The following is a 20403-nucleotide window of genomic DNA, read 5'->3' on the forward strand; positions in this document are numbered from 1 at the left end:
TCTCTTCTGTAGTTTCCAGAGCTCTGTAGATCTCTTGTCCCAACTGATCTATCTCTCCCCTGGTGTGAACGGGCAATGTAACTCTGAATCTCCATTAATTCCCCTTGAATAACTTCTATCTTGGAAGTCAAAGCACTAATGCTAAGATCTATTGGGAAATATATGTCATCACATCTCCTACCAAGCCTCTCTTCTGTAGTTTCCAGAGCTCTGTAGATCTCTTGTCCCAACTGATCTATCTCTCCCCTGGTGTGAAAATCTGGCTGAGACTTCATCGTATGTGAGTGTGGTGGGTTATCGTTGACCAATGCTGGTACACGGTTGTCGATCGATGCATGTAAGCGACTATCGATCGATACCTGTCTATGTATGTCGATCGATATAGAACGAGACACGTCGTTCGCACGCTGAATTCTGGCTATGCCTTGCCTCATCTCTTCCATGCAAGTAGTTAGCCAACTGATACAATCATTCAATGGATAGTAGACTCCATCAAACTTCATCTGGAAGTCTTATTTGTTCTTCTCTTGTTCTTTGCAGATTCCATAGAACATTTCATTGATCTCGTCCTTGGTGTACATCTCTGGTACTATCTTGGTTTGTGTGAATGAGCTAGCATGTTTTGGAAGGCATATGTAGCTGTTTTCATCTCTCGAAGCTCTTTCCATATTAGCTTTCTGATCTCCTCCTTAGACACATTAATGATGTGTCCATCCATACCTTGCGCATCCCTGATCATCTCTGTAGACTCCATACTCATCTTTCTCTTCCCAGTAGAACTTTCTGGTTCCAAATGAGTCAAAAGCTCTTCTACCAAATTCTGGACGTTTGTCGATTTGATGGTGGGAGGTTGACATCGAACGGTTTCTTCTTGGCTCTGTCGATCGATTCTTGTATCTCTATGTCGATCGCCGCTCGCCTGTCTGCTTCTTGGCTCTGTCGATCGATTCTTATGAGGATCTACACCTAACTACATCACATGAGTCGTCTTATAAAGATCCACGCCTGATTGGATTTACTTGCACCATGTTGAAGATCCCTTGTAAGTCTGCAGTAATGAATCGCTCTTTTCAAGACTTGAAATCTGAATTTTCTATATTCTGCAATAAATTGCATAGTCTGGAATTCGAACCCTAGACTTGGGTGTAGAAACCTTTAAACCTTAACCATTAGGTTATAGCCAATTATTTTCGTTATTTTTCTCAAAGGACCACAACTTTTCTGATCCTATAAACAAACCATTACAAAACAAGTTATGGCTAAGGCCAAACCCACAAGGACACTAGAGGATGCTACATACCAAAACCCAAGGGTTCTTCACAAGTTGCCATTGTCTTTGTTTTCCCGCCTACTTCCTTGTGAGGCCCTCCTAAGACTCATTCGCTAACTCTCAGCCGCTCTCCAAGTAGCCGAGAAGGCCATGAGTCAGCAGCGTTAGCATACCTTGGGCATGGCTTACTAACATTTGAGCTATTATACATCACCGTTGGCGCTTGTGTCTGCAGGTGCCCTGTCAAGTCTGAAGTATCTTGTGTCTGGAGATCAGGATGCATTGGAAGGAGAATAACCGTGGCACCAGGAGGAGTTGCAGAAGATTGTTGAAAGCCGGCGCCTTGGAAAATGGGTAGTCCTGAAAACTGAGACGCAAGTTGGGGATACTGTTGATGATGGTACTCAGGCGTAGGGGACGTGTTCAAGTCAGGTTTTGACTGGTTCACTCTTGCTTCTATCTCGGAATGTAGTCTTGAGATCTCGGTCTCAAGTACTGATGTTTCTTCCTTGAGTTCATTCTTCTCTGTTGTTAACTACATACACCCACAGTTTCCATCACAAAACAATTATTAAACCATTGAGACAAACATTGTTTCAAGGAAGAGGAGAACATGGTGTGTTTAAAGGAAAGTGGCGTACGTAGTTAGATTCAGAGAGGAGAGCAGTTTGCTCCTTTCTAAGGGACTCAATTTGACCAAACACGTCCTTCAAAAACTTAGTAGCTTCACACAGTATGGAGGCTTTCCCACTGTTCTGCTGAATCATTTCTGAGAAAAGAGAAAACGTTTCAGATTAGATATCACAATGGGTTAAAAAAAAAAAAAAAGAAGATATCACAATGGGTAACATCACCATACTAACACTTGTATATGCAAGATAACAGCCTCTCAACTCGAGCAATTTTTCATTCAAATCTATAGAGAAAAATGTGAAATTTTTACCAAGTGTATCGGCTAACTCAATGAAAAGCTCATTCAAGTGCTCGCGTTTAAGCCTCTCCCTAACAGCCTTGTTTATCCTTTTAGGTACTTTGCCTTTTCTAGACCTGTTATAGCCGAATATGTTATATGGAACATTTTTTTTATAAAAGATAAGATAATAATCAATCAGCAGATTATAATCAGTCATCCTAAAGTTGACACCTTTGGTCAACAGAAGCATGTGGATCATCATCGGATGTGGAAGGAGTTTTCGATCCCATCTTCTTGATTTTAGGAAAGGAGATTCTGAGAGTCAAAGTCAACTGTAGTTTAAAAGACAAAAGATGATTATTCTATGACACAATCAACCTTTAAGCTTGTGGAGACGAAAAACAAAAACGGTATGAAACTCAAGAAGGTGCTTTTAGATTCTCCCTGTCTCATCATATTCGTGTCAAATCAAAATAAGTATTACCATAAAAATTTCCTTCAATAACTCGTCAGGCGATCAGGATTCGATATGAGTCAGAAAACAAAAGCTAGAAGAGAATTTAAAGAGAGGGTTTGAGAAATTTAGGAGGAAAGGAAACGAAAATGAAATAAGATAGAGAGGAGGAGGAGGAGGAGGAGGAGGAGGAGGAGGAGGAGGAGGGCGTGTGGGGAAAGAAGGAGGCGCGTGGAGAGCACAGAAGAAGTAATACGTGTTAATCAGACACCTGAGCTCGACATGTGCCTTTTACTTTCCCACTTTTGTCTTAGTGATGGGGGAAAAAAAATTGAAGGGAAATAGGGTATAGAGTGCAAATAGAGGGGAAGTTGTGTGTAAAGAGTACAAATACTCTTCTATCTATTACATTGCGTTGTTATTCTTTACTTACACGTCATCATATCTTTGCATTTATAAATATAATTGAAAAATTGGTAAGAATGCACCCAAACAATCGTACATTTGTTTATTTTTAATATTTTTTATGACTATAATATTCTAATCTCTACATTTTTTTCTTCTCCCTTTTATGTGTTATAATCTCTTTATCTCTCGTACATGTTCTTCAAATCATCTTTTAATTCAACACAAATCTTTATTTTTTTATTATGATTTTTTTGACACCCATAATCATTATTTTATTATCTCACCCTAATTCTAATGCTAATTTTGAAATCTACATTCTTTTATTTAGATAATATATACGTTAGTAGGTATTTTATTACTTACCTGCTATTACTTAGATTAATAGATTCTTAATAGATACATGAAATGTTAGCTGTTACAAATAGATTTGGAGCTATTTGAAAGATAACTAATTAATTGTTAATAGTTTCATTAACTGATATATGATTTGTTAGTCGATACATTTGTTTGATACATAGATTGTTAGATGATACTGAAATTATTAGATGATATGTTAGTTGGTATGTAAATTGTTACCTACTATGTAAATATTTAGCTTATAGATCTAGAGTTACATGTTTTCGATAAAGCATGAAGGTATTTTCGTCCGCACACTATCAAAAGGTTACTCTTTTTTTGGTTTAATTACATCATGGGCATTTAGCTAATTTGGATCTTTGTTGGGTATATTACACTAATTGTCCCAATATAATTGAGTGCATTCACTTTACTCAGATAAAATTTAGTATTTTGTTAGACCATCACCGAATATACTGTTTTAAAGTTTGCAAAATTTTATATTTAGAATTTCAAATATTTTTTTTTAAAAGCAAAACTTCAAATTTAATTTTAAAATTATTTTTATTTTACAGTGTAGCTATTATATTTGTCATAATCAATGTATATCCGATTATAAATAACTAGCACATATATAGAAACTAGGGTAAATGCCCGTCCTACAGACGAGATATAATTTACTTGTGATCTAGATTTTTATTTTTTGTATGACTGTGTTTTAGGTTTGTATTTGTAAGATATATATATATATTAAAATGATTGTTGTCTTTTAGGAAATTTTAAGTGATGAAAAATATTATATTCATTTTACTTAAACTCTGATGTTTGCTTCTTTTTGTGACTTTTTTTTGTCAAATATATTTTATGAAATTATACTATTTTAGTTATTATTTTTATTTTTTGTTATGTTTTTTTTTCATAATAAAAACACATTTTTATGTCATCTTCGCATATGCCGACCTAAAATTCTTTATTTTTATTATTCTTGTTAGAGATTATAAGGTTGTATTAGCATGATACAAATTTCATAGTTGAAATGGTATATTGTTTTTTAAGGTTTGCTCAATTTTTATATATATAGTAAGTAAATTTGAGTTTTTATTGTTGTGGTTAGGTTTAATACTCAAAACATTGATTATTTTATATTTTGTATATATTGAATGTACTTGTACTTTTATAAAATATTATTATTCAGTTTCAGAATATAATCGATGGCTTTTTTGCCTATTCTATTACCTCTTATATTATTTTCATTTGTACCGAGTAATCTATTACACTACAAGAAAACATGAGAGCAACGACTACCATTTACGATTACAAATGTGTAGTTTTAAATTAACTTCAACGTTATGTCTAACTTACGACTATGTTAAAGTATGTCGTAACTTAGATGTAATTTTGCTACTAAAAGGTTTAGTTGTAAATTGGTCGTAAACTAACTTCGCATTACGACCACACTTTCAGGTAGTCGTAATGTGATCGTAAATGTACGACTAAATTACATCGACCAGCTACCTTCTGATTAACGACCAATTTATGAGAAACGTAGTTGCACAATCGTGGTTAAGTTATTATGAAGCCTAAATTCGTTGTAACATTGTTACCTACCAAAATCGAAGAAGCTATACCAGGGATATCAACCATATCAACAAAAGGAAAGACCAACATTTTGTTAAGTGGTTAAAAACGCAGGTATGTGTGAATATGGAAGTCGGCGAGCAACAATGAACTATGGAGTATGTGTGAAAGGTGAAACTGATTTCTATGGAATCTTACAAGAGATCATCGAAGTGTAATTCCCCGGCCTGGTGAAGCTGAAATGCGTTCTCTTCAAATGTTATTGGTTTGACCCCACCGTCAATAGAGGTGTTCGGTATAGCAAGTTTGGAATTGTTGATATAAATGCTACACGGAGGTACAACAAGTTTGAACCCTACATATTGACATCTCAAGCAGACCAAGTTTGTTTTATTACATACCCAAGGATCAGACAATCTGGAATATCTTGGTTAGCCACTATAAAAGTTATACTTTGGGGCCGAGTCTTGACTGATGAACAATCGCCTTTACAAGAAAATGCCATAAATGAAGTAGAAGTACCTGAGTAAGCTACAAATGATATCTTACTTGTAGATCCACACAACCAGGGATATGAAGAACTTCCAGACGATGCAACAGACGAAGCCAACGAAGATGAATTTGAAGAAAATGATGAAGTGGATAATGTTTCTGATGACGAGTGATCGAGTTTGATTATGTAACAGTGTTTGTGTTTTATTATATTATTAAACTCTTTGTATTGCATTACATATAATATATAACTTATTATCATGTTTGCTCAATTATATATAAACTTAGTTTAAAAAAAAAATCTTTGTACTTTGAGGTTTAGAAGTGTATAAAACTTATGATGTTTGGGGTTTCAGTTTCAGGTATAAACACAAAACGAAGCTAATTAGTCGTAAAGTACGACTCAGTTACGACTAATCTAAAATGAAAATAAACATATTTGATGTTAGGAGTTTTCAAGGCTCCTAAGACAAATGTTGTAGTATAAATGATTGTCGAACCAGTTCTGAGGGATATCAAAGCACTGAGAATGCAAGTACTCACTTAATCTAAGTGCAACCAATGATTTAGATGGGTTTTAAACTACTACTAAACTAGAAAGCAATAACAAAATGATACTTTCTTGACTAAGGGAAAAAGGAACTCATGGGCATAGGGATTAGACCTTGGGTGATCAAGTATCGAACTAAGGATGGCAAATGATCAATCAAACTATCAACCTTAAGCCTAGACACAATTCTAAGCAAGCTCTATGTCTAGATGAATGCTCATTTGCTAATATATCTCAAACATCAAATGTCTTTGGTTGAATAATATGAAAGCAATCATTACTAACAAGTCTATTAGCTATCTTAGCATCTTTAACAACAAATGTCTTTGGCAAAGTATACTAAAAGCCTAGGAGAGTTGTCTCGGGCATTTCATCGAACACCTTTCGGGTGAGAAATGCCTAAGGATCAACAACTGAGTGGCCAACTCAGAAGATGCATTATGATTACTCTACTAGCAAGGAACAAGAATGATCTACACTAAAACATCATAGAACTAACCTAATCACCCTTAATCTCCCTAACCCATGAATTCAAAAGGTGATTACTCACTAATCTCCATGATTCCTCTTAAACCCATATTGGATTTCAGATTAATCATGTAGAGAAATAGATAAGAAATCAACAAGAACATAACAAATCAAAATCCAAGAGATGAACTTCTCAAGAGAGTTCTTGTGTATTTCTCAATAGATCAAAAGATCAAAGATAATCTGCCTCTGGTGGCTACAAAAGATGTTTAAAACATAGGTTTTAGAAAGGTAAAACGTGCATAATGAAATGACCAAAAGGCCCTTAAGTAAAATAGAAATCGAGCAGATAATAGATGCGGAGCGACCTCGGCATGTCGCTCCGACAAGTCGCTCCGGCCTTCGGGAGCGACCTCAGTAGGTCGCTCTGAGAGGTTGCTCCAGGCTTCGCTTCGTGTCGTCTCGCCATAGAGACGCGAGCGACCTCGGGGTGTCGCTTTGGGAGGTCGCTCCGAGAGGGGTGTGAGATGCGAGCGACTTCGTGGTGTCGCTCCGGGAGGTCGCTCCGGGCTCTTTCTCGCGTCTCCGAGTGATGAAACCGCGAGCGACTTCTCCCTGTCGCTCTGGTAAGGTCACTCCAATAGGGAGGTCAGAGCGACTTGGTGGTGTCGCTCCGGACTGGTCGCTCCATGCCTTGCTCGCCCAATGACCACTCTAAACACTCCTTTTTGAGCTCCAAATGCCTCCAAGTGTTTCCAAGAACTCCATGTGGTACTCCAATACCTGATAAGGACTCATGTATGCAAAATGCAACCTAAACATGGCTAAATCCTAATCTATACGATGAAAATGCTAATGGATGAATGGATAAAACAATGCAAATATGCAAGATATCAACTCCCCCAAACTTGTTCTTTTACTTGTCCACAAGTGAACTTTCTAGAACTCATAGGGAGAGAGGTTTGAAGGTGGGAGCACATAGCCAAAAGAAACACAACTAGCACACTCTCTTATTACACTCTAGCTTCTCTAGGCCTATCTTAACTCTTTTTGTTCTTACACTCATCATCAAGCATCCACACATTCAAATCAACCAACTCTCACATTCATTAAGCACAAAACATCAGGTGAATTCTTGCAAATGGTCAGTTGGTCCAAGTCATTTGGTTGGGTAAGGGAAGGCTTTTATTCAAGTGATTCAAGAAGTTCAAAACATATGATCTTTAAGGTGGTTTACTCTCAAAACAAGTAGCCTTGACATTGCACATAATATATCTAAGAAAGGGACCAACTCATGCATACAATGCTCAATCTCCATTGTTCTACCCTTTTCCCAAACATACAAATCACACAATCATTCCCAAATGTCAAACCCAACTCACATCTCTCACCAAAAGATCCTAAGAACTTTAACTCCTTCTCTTTGAAATCTACAAGGGATTTTTCACAACCTCAAAACATTTCTTAGCTCCTAACAACCTTGCTAGCCCCCTTTTTCTTTTCTTTTTCTTTTTTTTTTTTTTTTTTTTTTTTTTTTCGTTTTTCTTTTTTTTTTTTTTTTTTTTTTTTTTTTTTTTAGGCTGGGGGCCAAGACTTTTCAAAACTTGAGCTAGAGGCTTCTATACTGGTCCCAATAAAACAATTCACTTAAGCACAAAGAGTCTATTCTTTTCCTTTTTCATTTCTCCCAAATCATAATCACAACACTCACCCCCACCTATAGCTAGACAATAGAGTGCCCAATCTAGCAAGAATGAAGATCAAGCATTGTCGTTCCCGATACTCTCAACATTATGCACATGTAAGACTTTCCGAAAAAGGCCTCACTCATCAAACAATGAAAGCTTAAAAGGAGGGAAGGGTTTTGGGAGTGGTCTACCACTAGAGTTTGTCAAAATAAGATTGGCATAAAGGATGTGACAACTCAAGTGTGTATAGCCATGACTCAGTACACAAGGGACCATGAGCAAGAAGCATTAAGTTCGTTCAGTTCAAATAAGGTTGTAGTTGGCTTCAAAGACTGAGTTTCAGCAATCAACAAGTTTCAGGAAGAGTTTTCAAGGCTCGAAACATACAAGTCTTTTTGAGAGGTGCAAAAGCTACTCAGGTGCAACGTAGTGTTCTTTACAAGGCATTTAAAATCATTGCTCCCAATGCAAGTGAATGCAACCTATATGCTCTAGACTCTCCTAGAAATGCAAATGATGCAAACTAAATGATTGTTTTTTTTTTTTTATATGCAAATAGGTATGCAATGCATGACTCAATGAAACAACATCAAAGCAAACATGATCAAATACTTGGTACCTCCCCCAAACTTGAGTTACACAGTCTTTGTGTCGTCAAGTAGAGAGAGATACCGAAAAGAAGACTAATATGCAAAAAATGAAATGGTATATACAAGGGAGTGTGGTGGGTTACCTTCTATGGGGAATGAGTAGAGGGAGATGCTCCCTCCTCGTCGTCCTCAGGTGGTAACTCTTCAAGGTGCTCATCAGCAGGAGTGCCCATCTCTTCAATGTAGAAGGCTTGCCCGAACACAGTTGGTTTCCTCATTTTCTCCTTGATGTCAAAGTGGAGGATGTTCTCTTTACCCAAATGGAGATCAATCGTGCCCTTCTTCACATTAACAATAGCTCCTGCTGTAGCTAAGAATGGCCTTCCTAGAATCAATGGATCTTGAGCCTCCTCACCCATCTCAAGCACCACAAAATCTGTAGGTATCTCATACCTTCCAATCTTCACAGGGAGGTCCTCTAAGATGCCCACAGGGTACTTCACTGAACGATCAGCTAACACCAGAGAGAGTCTACACTTCTTGTACTGAGTGAATCCAAGCTTCTTTGCAACAGACAAAGGCATCAAGCTGACACTAGCTCCCAAATCGCAGAGACTTTTCTCAAATACCATAGGTCCAAGAGCACAAGGTAGTGTGAAGCTTCCTGGATCCTCTAATTTCTCTGGAACATCAAGCCTCTGGATGATGGCATTGCACTCATGGGTAAGAATCATCATGCCTTCCATCTCCTTCTTCTTTGCAGCTACAACATCTTTCAGGAAATTGTTGTATTGAGGAATCAACATGAAAGCATCGATGATGGGCATTGCAACCTGAGCTTCACTCATTTGCTTCTCAAACAGAGCCTTGTACTTCTCTAGCAGCTGCTTCTTGAATCTACCAGGGAATGGAAGTTTGGGTTCATAGGTAGGGGGAACAAAAGAACTTTCACTTGCTGGAGTAACAACTTCACCATCTTTTACTGTCTTCTTCTCTTCCCCAACCTTTCCTTTACCTTTGGCTTCCACTATCTTTTCCAAGATCTCGTCATTGATCTTCTCATCAACAATCACCACTTCATCATCTATGTTGATGGCAACCCCCTCACCTAGTTTCTCAGCATCCTTGGTGAGGGTTCTAGGAGGTAACTGCTTACCACTCCTAAGGGTGATAGCTTTGGCCTCCTTGGGATTTTGGTCAGACTTTCCAGGTAGAGATCCTTGCTGGCGATTCTGGTGAGTGTTCATGGAAGCAAATTGATTCTCTAAATTCCTGACTGTAGAAGCAAGGTGTGAGAATTTGTTGTTGAGCTCATTGTAGCTCCCATCAATCTTGGAATGAAGGTTCTTCAACTCATAACCAACTTGCTTCTCACTTCTAGTCTGAGACTCCAAGATTTGTTTCAGTAAGGTATCAGTGCTGCTCTCTTGAGGAGCAGAGGAACCAGACGAGGGGTTTTGCTGAGGCTGATAGCTGCCTTGCTGGTTGTTTCTAGACGGATAGCCACTCTGTTGGTTGTTGGGATAAGATTTCTGTTGGTAGTTGTTGTACTGAAAATTGGGCTCCTTTTTGTACCAGCTACCATTGTTGTTGATGAAACACAACTCCTCTTGACCTTCCAAACCCTCAACCTCATTGACAGCAAGTGGATCTTCCTGCTTGGAGTTACCAACAAACTTCAGCTGCTCTTGGGTTGCTTTTTCAGCAATGAGTAGGTCGATCTTGTCTTCCAAAGCTTTGATCTCTTTCCTCGTCTGCTTATCATCTGTTCTACTGCCTCTGTCGTGGTCTCCACTGTAGACTGCATCACTCTTTACCATGTTGTCAACCAGCTCTTCTGCATCCTCCTCAGTTCTCCCCAAGAAGAACCCATTGCTAGCTGTATCCAGTCTGGCTCTGTACTTAGGAAGAGCACCACGGTAGAATGTGCTCAGTAAGCTCTCCTTAGAAAAGCCATGGTGTGGGCATTGAGCTTGGTAGCCCTTGAATCTCTCCCAGGCTTCACTGAAGCCTTCCAAGTTCTTCTGTTGAAAGCTGGAAATCTCGTTTCTCAGCTTAGCAGTTCTTGAAGTAGAGAAGAACTTCTCCAAGAATGCTTTCTTGCAGTCATCCCAAGTAGTGATGGAGTCACTGGGTAGAGACTTCTCCCACTGACGTGCCTTATCCCCCAAAGAGAAAGGGAATAGCTTGAGCTTTAAGGCATCTTCGGACACACCATTGGTTTTTGACAACCCACAGTAGCTGTCGAACCTGTCCAAGTGATCAAATGGATCCTCTAGAGCCAAGCCATGATACTTGTTGTTCTCGATCACGTTGAGGAGTCCTGATTTGATCTCAAAGTTGTTGGCTGCCACAGCGGGTGCTCGGATTCCCAATCTATGACCATGAATGTTGGGACGGTCGTAAGTGCCAATTGGTCGAGCTGCTCGCTGTTGGTTAGCTGGAGCATTGTTATTAGCGCCATTTACGCCTGCATCATGCTGATGTATGTCCCCCATATCAGTGTGCAATCTCTGCAATTGAGCCTGTTGCTCTTCTTCTCTTCTCTTTCTAGCACACTCTCTCTCTAAAGCTCTGATATCTGCAGCTCTTGGAACTAGGTTTGATGGACCCCTGCTCCTCAAGTGCATACACCTGTAGATTAAAGGGAGGTGAAGAAGAATCAGTAACAAAAGAAAATAAAAATGACTTAGTCTCAAGCAAGTGACTAAATCTCAATGTTGAAATCTACTCAGAATTTGGCAACGGCGCCAATTTGATGTTAGGAGTTTTCAAGGCTCCTAAGACAAATGTTGTAGTATAAATGATTGTCGAACCAGTTCTGAGGGATATCAAAGCACTGAGAATGCAAGTACTCACTTAATCTAAGTGCAACCAATGATTTAGATGGGTTTTAAACTACTACTAAACTAGAAAGCAATAACAGAATGATACTTTCTTGACTAAGGGAAAAGGGAACTCATGGGCATAGGGATTAGACCTTGGGTGATCAAGTATCGAACTAAGGATGGCAAATGATCAATCAAACTATCAACCTTAAGCCTAGACACAATTTTAAGCAAGCTCTATGTCTAGATGAATGCTCATTTGCTAACATATCTCAAACATCAAATGTCTTTGGTTGAATAATATGAAAGCAATCATTACTAACAAGTCTATTAGCTATCTTAGCATCTTTAACAACAAATGTCTTTGGCAAAGTATACTAAAAGCCTAGGAGAGTTGTCTCGGGCATTTCATCGAACACCTTTCGGGTGAGAAATGCCTAAGGATCAACAACTGAGTGGCCAACTCAGAAGATGCATTATGATTACTCTACTAGCAAGGAACAAGAATGATCTACACTAAAACATCCTAGAACTAACCTAATCACCCTTAATCTCCCTAACCCATGAATTCAAAAGGTGATTACTCACTAATCTCCATGATTCCTCTTAAACCCATATTGGATTTCAGATTAATCATGTAGAGAAATAGATAAGAAATCAACAAGAACACAAGAACATAACAAATCAAAATCCAAGAGATGAACTTCTCAAGAGAGTTCTTGTGTATTTCTCAATAGATCAAAAGATCGATCAAAGATAATCTGCCTCTGGTGGCTACAAAAGATGTTTAAAACATAGGTTTTAGAAAGGTAAAACGTGCATAATGAAATGACCAAAAGGCCCTTAAGTAAAATAGAAATCGAGAAGATAATAGATGCGGAGCAACCTCGGCATGTCGCTCCGACAAGTCGCTCCGGCCTTCGGGAGCGACCTCAGTGGGTCGCTCTGAGAGGTTGCTCCAGGCTTCGCTTCGTGTCGTCTCGCCATAGAGACGCGAGCGACCTCGGGGTGTCGCTTTGGGAGGTCGCTCCGAGAGGGGTGTGAGATGCGAGCGACTTCGTGGTGTCGCTCCGGGAGGTCGCTCCGGGCTCTTTCTCGCGTCTCCGAGTGATGAAACCGCGAGCGACTTCTCCCTGTCGCTCTGGTAAGGTCGCTCCAATAGGGAGGTCAGAGCGACTTGGTGGTGTCGCTCCGGACTGGTCGCTCCATGCCTTGCTCGCCCAATGACCACTCTAAACACTCCTTTTTGAGCTCCAAATGCCTCCAAGTGTTTCCAAGAACTCCATGTGGTACTCCAATACCTGATAAGGACTCATGTATGCAAAATGCAACCTAAACATGGCTAAATCCTAATCTATACGATGAAAATGCTAATGGATGAATGGATAAAACAATGCAAATATGCAAGATATCAATATTCAAAGCTAATTAGTCGTTAATTTACATCTAACGTACGACTAAACGGTCGTAAATAAAAAAATTATTTACTCCCTAATTGGTTGTAATTTTATTTTGTCCGCCATTGGTCGTAAATTTACGTCTCCTTTATGACCGCTAGTCTCTCATTGGTCGTAATATTACAGCCCATTTACGACTAACACCAAAACTCCATATATACTCGGACCTCGCGAAGCCATTTGGTTGCTCATTCCCTTCTTTCTAACAACGACTTCCCTTCTCTCTCTAGGTAATTTTTTTTTTTTTTAGTTTTAGGTGGTTAGTTAGGTGATTAGATTTGGTTTGAAATTAATTTAGGATGGAAGTAGATTAGGATGTAGTTAGATTATGATGGAATTAGAATTTGTTTAGATTATTTTTATATAAAAGATTTGAATTGTTTATAACCATCTTTTTTTTTGGTTTTTTTTTTCAGATTGACGATATTGCTATGGCTGGCGGTAGACGAAATAAACCTTAATGCTTAGTTTCTTTCGGTTTTAATTAATTTTTATTTTGAATGTTTTATATTATGGATATTATTATGTTTACGGATGTTAGATATTTTCTTTTAATTTTATCAAATTTTAAAAAATTAAATCAAACTAAATTTAAATTTTTGATTTTAATTAATATATAAAATTCGTAAATAAATATAAAATTCGATAAATAAATAAAATTAGTCAAATTTACGACCAATGAACATCTAAAGTCGATGAAAGTGTTCGTTACCTGATGACTAATAAACATCGACATTAGAGGTAAATTGGTCGTAAGGTTACGACCATTGTACGACTAATATATGAGACATAAATGTATGTCACCTTTACGACTAATGCATTTACGATTAACTTACGACCAACAGTTTGTGTCGTAAAGTTATGTCTGATTTACGACTAATATGTCTAGTCGTAATATTACGACCAATATGCCTCTAATAATTAATTACAATCAGCTTCTAACGACCAATCAATTTTTGAAGTTAATTGGTCGTAATGCCCATATTACGACCAACTAGCTACTAATATTGTAGTCGTTTTATTTTATTTTAGAATCTATCTATATATAAAAAACAATTTTAGCCTCCCTTCTGTTGCGCCACCTAGGATTCCAGATCAGAAAGTCAAGCTCTCTGGATGTGACACATGTCCCAGTCGAACCAAACTTACCGTTTAATTTATTCTGAAAAATCTGATGGGCTGTTATTTATTTGGCTTGAAAATACTTTGTTATCTTCTAGTACGTAACCCCTCATCCTAGAAAGCTTTCTCTCTGTAAAGTTGTATCTGCCGTTAAGGTTCATCCTCTCCTGCAAAAATCCTTAGGTCTCATATTTATGGAGTTTTGAACTTTTCAGAGAGATGAGTCTTCATCGATAAACATGTGTATGTGTCTTCTGGCATCGTTTCGTATGTGTTTATTCTCCGCAGAAGCGTTACGAGTTCATAGATCCATCACTCAACATCATGGATCTCCACCTTTAAAAAGGTAAGGCCTCAACCATTGATAATCATCTTCACAATTCCAATTTCATTCAATAATTTTTACTCGATATAATAGCTAAGCAGTCTGTTCTACTTGCTGATTTGAAGGTCCTTTAGCTTCTCAGATTTTGGGAAGACATAAACATGAAACGCGGCGAGTTGATGGGAATCGACATGATCTTCGTTGATGCTAAGGTAGTATGTTCTTGAAGCGCATGAACAGCTTATCTTAAACTATTTCTGGCTTTTAAACTCATAAATGTGTAAACATTGTATAAAGATCTTTATCTAAACTCTTTTGAATGATAAATTGTTAATCCGTTTCTTGAATTGGTGTTTAACACATGTGTTACAGTCGTCCCTAATGCTAGCCACCGTGAATTTTAACCGTCTCCCCACTTTACGACGCCGTCTCAAGGCTGGTGCTCTGTTCACCAATAGCGGTTTCGTTATGACACGGTGCAATCAGAACTCCAGGCTAACCGACTCTTCTCTAACGATTCGGTTCAGTGACTCAACCACATTCGATGAGTTAACCGAACCAGTCTCTCCAATACTTTAAGAGCGGTTTTGGTTCCGCAACCACGTTTCGCTGCATCGCTGCACGGCCTAGCCAGTGCAAACACACATTCCAGGTACCTCCACTTACTAGCTTTTCCCTCACAGATTAATTATTATAACCGATAAATAAAAAGTCTGTTCATTGACTCTCAAGACATTGTTGGAGAGCTCACTGATGTGAAGAGTTCATTGAGTAACGCTCCGTAGGAAAACGATGTGTTATGGCAACGATCAATATCAATAAGTTACTATCTCTTCATATGAAACATTCATCACTCTCAAAACAGATCTAAATTATTCTTTACATATACGTTGATGAGTTCATATTATTGTAGTTATGTATTTGTGACAATGAGTCTTTTTGATTCGCAAGCAGTGTCGTTTCATAACAAACTAGAAGTATTTCAAGTTGATCCAAGAGTTGTTGTTGTGACTAGCACTCATAAGATTGTAGGAGGTATATTTCTTACTGCAATAACTCGATATGTTTGCGCTTTACAATGAAACATGTATTTTGTCAAATTTTTGTTTTATATAGATGGACAACACGCACTAAGAGCACCATTAATGGATGTGTTTAAGGGAGTGCTAAGGGGTGGACAGGGGTGGGCTCCACCAAGAAAGAGGAAGATATGGTGCCAAAACTGCCAAATTAAACATCAACGCTTGCACTATTATGCGGACTCCACTGACACGTGACGATCCACGATTGGTTTGTTTTAAATTTTTTTTTTAACCAGTAAAAATAAATAAAAAATAAACACTTCATGGGTTAAAGATGCTCTAACAAGTTCTCTGAATAGACATAAAATCTTATTTTTGTGGGACATCTATATTTGAATGCCACATCAGCAGCATATGTATATTTCGATAAGGAGACTGCTGCGGGAGGATCTTATTTTACACGTAATCAGATTGGGACCGACTTCACATGCCCTCTCCTGTTTCTATTACTTTCATATAATAGTTTATTCATCTTGGTCCTGTAACATACAAATCTTAAACGATTGCCCACCCCCGGACATGAAACCAAGCATCACAGATGTAACAAAATGCAGCAGCACTAAGATTCAACAAACAGAAGTTATTTTATAGCAAAAAAAAAATGTTCGAATAGAGATATGTTAAAATTATCAATAAATTTAAACTTTAAAACATACAAATAATTTACTAAATATTTATTATACATAGGATAATAAACATGTTCATCTTATAATATTTATAAAAATGTTACTAATTCATAATGTGAAGAATAAAATTATCAAATTATCCAAATATTTATAAAAATGTTACTAATTCATAATGTTACAACTCAATAATTATTATGTCAAACAAAATAATAAATTATTACATTCAAAGTTTCAAGATCATATCCAAGAACAAAAAATGGTTTATGGGAAGCTTTAGAACAGCATTTCTTTACACCATATTTAGAAGAACATTTAAATTGGGGTTCCCATTTTGACTCATCAGATATCCAGCGGATAAAGACCATGTATTTGGCTTCATCGTGTACCTTGTAAATGATGCACATGAACCTCATTTTAGATCTTGCTTTAAAATGAACACCTGAGGATTCAAAAACATATGGTTTCAAACAAATCATTGGTCGTTATAAAGAGAATCACAAGAGTTTTCTACTGAAGTTGAGTATATGAGAAGCAAGCACTTCTCACATCTTCGCCAACTTCAACGACGCCTTCTTTGCTTGACATCTCAGATAATTTTAATTTCTCAATTTCCCTGCAAGAAATCTTGATCCATGAGAACAATTATGTGCATATATAACACATTAGTTTGAACGGGTCAAAAATGGCCAAAAGATACGCAATCAAAGACACAATTTTTTGTAAAAGCTCTAACTCCAGTCATTGAGTGAATTATCAAATACATCAAATCCCATTATCTATAGAAGTTAAACTGATCCTTTGTGTTTTCTTAATTTACTTGTCTAGTTCTTTGTGAAGTAAGTAGAAATTGCTTCAGAGAAATTAATTTCATCAGCCCTAGTTTTTGTATATTGTTTATATTCAGAAAAAGAATCTAACAATAAAATCAGTGGGAGACAAAACAATATCCTAACAAAGCAGATTCAACAGAGCCATACAATTCTTCCCAGAAATCGTCTTACTCGCTTCACTTATGGATAAAACCGATTTAAGAATGTGCAATGACTCCTTCCTTACTAAACTCTCATCAAAAACCTGAAAGGATAGGGTTTTTACACTCATGGATGATCCTATTTTAGAAAGTGAAAGAATCTGTACGAATAACAGGTACTTTTGCCATATCAAGCCTTTCTTGATTTCTTCCCAAAACTAACTCGTGTTCGGACCTAAAGTCAAATTCGACACGGCCTTTTTCTAAGACATAACTTTCTGTTCCGTCCGTCCAAGAGCCAGAAGAAAGGCCTCTATTGATCCAACCGAGAACAGCTTCTTGCAGCATTCCCATATTATTTTCTTGAAGCCATTCCTGGAATTTATAGCTTTAAAAATCAAAACAAGCTAAAAGAAAACTAACCAACCTAAATGGGTAACTTTTTGGTTTCATTGACCTTACCTTGAAATTATGTACACGTTCCCTTGAAGTGAGATCTTCAGAGAAGACTGAGAAGAGAATGCCTTGAAAATAGCAGGGAGAAGGAAACTAACAGCACATGAACGATGCTCCACACTTTGTGACAAAAGCCTCTCGAGCTGCTTGGTGACTTTGAAAAGCAGCGCTCAGTAACAGATTCAATAGATGGCACGACAGTGGAATCGGAAATGACTCAAAAAGATGCAATGTAGTTTTCATACATATTATTTGTACTCAAAGAGTCACGAAGCAACAGCTCTCCCCATTTAATGAAATCTGATTCTTCTTGTTGAAGCATTCCCATCGAAACCCCAACTAATCTCAGTAAAAAAAGGCACCAAACTCACTTCCAATACAATCAATGCACTTGTCTCCATCACAACATCAAAGAACGATTAAACAAACACGAACCATCTTCATCAGTGGAACAAACACTCTCCACATAAACAACTGCAAGGCATTATGATTATCTTCAGTACCCAAACCTGTCTCAGCCACAAAAACCTCAATTAGCTAATTCTTGAAATCTCTAACAAAAATTCAAAATTTCAAACTAACCAAAACTCTTTAGTAAATGACAAAGACCAGACACCAACGAAGCAATGTGGTTGCAATCATCAGAAGTGAATTTCTTGTCGCCATTAATGGTGTTCTATTACAAAAAAAAATACATGGAAGTCTTTTCAATAAAACCAATCATGGACAGGAAACTAAATTGAAGAAAGATCATCACCTCCGCACGAAAAGGCAATTCTTTGATGAGGGATTCGAAAAGGGTGGAGGGAGACACACCTGTGGAGCTTAGAACAGAGTCGAGAAAAGCAGGAACAGCTGTTGGAGGAACTTGTTTGAAGCTCAGCGACAGTGAAGTAATCACAGAGGAACCCATTGCTCGAACTTCCGGAAAAAAATGGCAGCTAGCCAGCCGGAGATAGATATCAGAAAGGCGTCAATTCATCGTCTCTTCGGTATTAGGGTTAGGGAAGAACTCTTTCTTCACGGCCGCACAACGACATTCGGCCCACGATTACACCAAGGTGTCGTTCGTTCGCTTACTATCCATCGAGGTGAAGATACAAATGAATGTTACTTTTGTACATTAAAATGCTACATTCAGATACATTACCTTATTGAATTTTTAAAAACTCATCTCAAATTTTCATCCAAATGAAGATGACTCTTAATGGTGCATCTAGACTCGGTCCAAAATGATAAATTACATAAAATAATCTTTTAAAATCAAAATATTATTTTCAAACCAAAAATTCTTTTTATTTTTTTGCATATAAATTTTTTCGCTAGAACCGAAAAATGCATTTTCCTCCCAAAACTGAAAAACAGACTTTCCTGTCAAAACCACAAAAATGTGTTTTCCGCAAAAAACGGGAAAACGCACATTTCTATAAAACGCAATTTTCGGCCAAACTAGTAAAATCACACTTTTCGGCCAAATCGATAAAAACACACTTTTCCGCCAAAACCGTAAAAACGTATTTTCTCGTCAAAAAGGCAAAAACGTAAATATGCATTTCCCACCAAAACCGGAAAACGTATTTTCCCGCCAAAATCGGAAAAACGCACTTCCTGCCAAAATCGGAAAAATGCATTTGACCGCCAAAATCGAAAAATGCATTTTCCGCCAAAACTGTAAAAATATATTTCCCGCCAAAACCGCAAAAACGCATGTTCCCGCAAAAACCGCAAAACACACTTTTTCCGCCAAAACCGGAAAAAGTTGTTTTCCGCCTAAACCGTAAAAACGCATTTTCCCTCCAAAACCGCAAAAACGCATTTTCCCATCAAACCCACAAAAACACACTTTTTCGTCATAAACACATTTTTCAATAAAACCGCAAAAATACACTTTTCCCCCCAAAACCGCAAAAATATATTTTTCGCCAAGCCCACATAAATACACTTTTTCATCAAAAACACATTTTTCCTTAAAACCCGCACAAATATTTTCGCCAAAACCGTAAAAATGCTATTTTTCCGCCAAAACGTAAAAAAAAAAATATTTTAGTCATTTTATTAACAAGTCCACCTAGATGCGATGCAAGTTAAAAAACGAAAAGCAAACGAACATAGTTGCATTTAGATGTTTCATCTGGATGAATAGACGAAATGAAGAAACGAGCAACACCGAGATGTAGCATCTGGATAAGACACCCATATGCACCATCTGGACGCATCTTCCAGATGTACAAACGAACTGGGCCCAAATGAAAATCTAAACCCGCACCAGAATTTATGAAACACTGAGTTTAACACCCGTGACACGTGTCGGCTCCACAGAGCCCGACTTAGTGGCATGGAATCCCATGTGGCATGTCTAAGAAGAGAACAAACTTTTCTTTATAATAAACACTGAGTGAATTCATTAAGTATTCAACATGATTTTATGATTTTTTTTTTAAATGCAATTATATATTTTGTATAGGACATTATGTGAAATTGCTTTATATAGAATTTATGTCAATTGAACATCAAAATTGTTGCAATAAGTAAACTGCATGATAAATGATTCGTCTTCTGCTTTTTATATAATACATATCTTTTATTTTCTCGTTATAAATCACTACAAAATCACAAAAGAATAATTGTTAAATAAAACGAATCAGATTTTGATCAGATAAAAGAATTGAACTAAAATATTTATTTAAAAAACACAAAATACTACACTATGACATTTTAGTGTTTACTTAATGTTTAAAATAATTTCGATGCTAAATTTGTTTGGAAAATACTTAAAAATTGATCCATAAT

General features: G+C 37.3%; 1 protein-coding gene, 2 long non-coding RNA genes and 1 other non-coding gene across 8 annotated transcripts; 2 read left to right on the forward strand and 2 right to left on the reverse strand.

Moving 5' to 3' along the window:
* Positions 1-1139: 1139 nt before the first annotated feature.
* On the reverse strand, positions 1140-2992 carry LOC106411776 (transcription factor bHLH47). Of its 2 annotated transcripts, none has more exons than XM_013852597.3 (5): positions 2668-2992; positions 2415-2515; positions 2214-2317; positions 1912-2039; positions 1140-1805 (listed from the first exon to the last, which is right to left on the reverse strand). In XM_013852597.3, the coding sequence occupies exons 1-5, from the start codon at positions 2668-2670 to the stop codon at positions 1377-1379; spliced, it is 765 nt and encodes a 254-aa protein (XP_013708051.1). In that variant the 5' UTR covers positions 2671-2992; the 3' UTR covers positions 1140-1376. The 2 variants fall into 2 exon arrangements, with proteins under 2 accessions (XP_013708051.1, XP_013708053.1); XM_013852599.3 differs by having other exon boundaries at positions 2415-2498; positions 2668-2943.
* A 7705-nt stretch (positions 2993-10697) lies between these two features.
* Positions 10698-10804, forward strand: LOC125579455. The gene has a single exon (XR_007317496.1). It is a non-coding gene; the product is annotated as a small nucleolar RNA R71 (small nucleolar RNA).
* Positions 10805-13826: 3022 nt separating this feature from the next.
* Positions 13827-15993, forward strand: LOC106414094. 3 transcript variants are annotated; one of them, XR_002664429.2, is made up of 6 exons: positions 13840-14500; positions 14605-14691; positions 14852-15131; positions 15212-15301; positions 15434-15514; positions 15596-15993. It is a non-coding gene; the product is annotated as an uncharacterized LOC106414094 (long non-coding RNA). The 3 variants fall into 3 exon arrangements; XR_001282757.3 differs by having other exon boundaries at positions 13827-14500; positions 15212-15514; XR_007314677.1 differs by having other exon boundaries at positions 13845-14500; positions 14852-15993.
* Positions 15994-17112: 1119 nt separating this feature from the next.
* On the reverse strand, positions 17113-19639 carry LOC106413742. 2 transcript variants are annotated; one of them, XR_007314678.1, is made up of 4 exons: positions 18430-19639; positions 18196-18289; positions 17620-18122; positions 17113-17532 (listed from the first exon to the last, which is right to left on the reverse strand). It is a non-coding gene; the product is annotated as an uncharacterized LOC106413742 (long non-coding RNA). The 2 variants fall into 2 exon arrangements; XR_002664426.2 differs by having other exon boundaries at positions 18371-19638.
* Positions 19640-20403: the final 764 nt, after the last annotated feature.

The sequence above is a fragment of the Brassica napus genome, chromosome A1 (genome assembly GCF_020379485.1).
Source record: "Brassica napus cultivar Da-Ae chromosome A1, Da-Ae, whole genome shotgun sequence".
In the NCBI taxonomy this organism is placed as follows: Eukaryota; Viridiplantae; Streptophyta; class Magnoliopsida; order Brassicales; family Brassicaceae; genus Brassica; species Brassica napus.

Coding starts and splice junctions, on each gene's coding strand:
- LOC106411776 (XM_013852597.3), bottom strand. Junction 2,318..2,414: donor CATGCTTCTGTTGACCAAAG/GTGTCAACTTTA, acceptor CGGCTATAACAG/GTCTAGAAAAGGCAAAGTAC. Junction 1,806..1,911: donor TCCTCTCTGAATCTAACTAC/GTACGCCACTTT, acceptor GGGTGTATGTAG/TTAACAACAGAGAAGAATGA.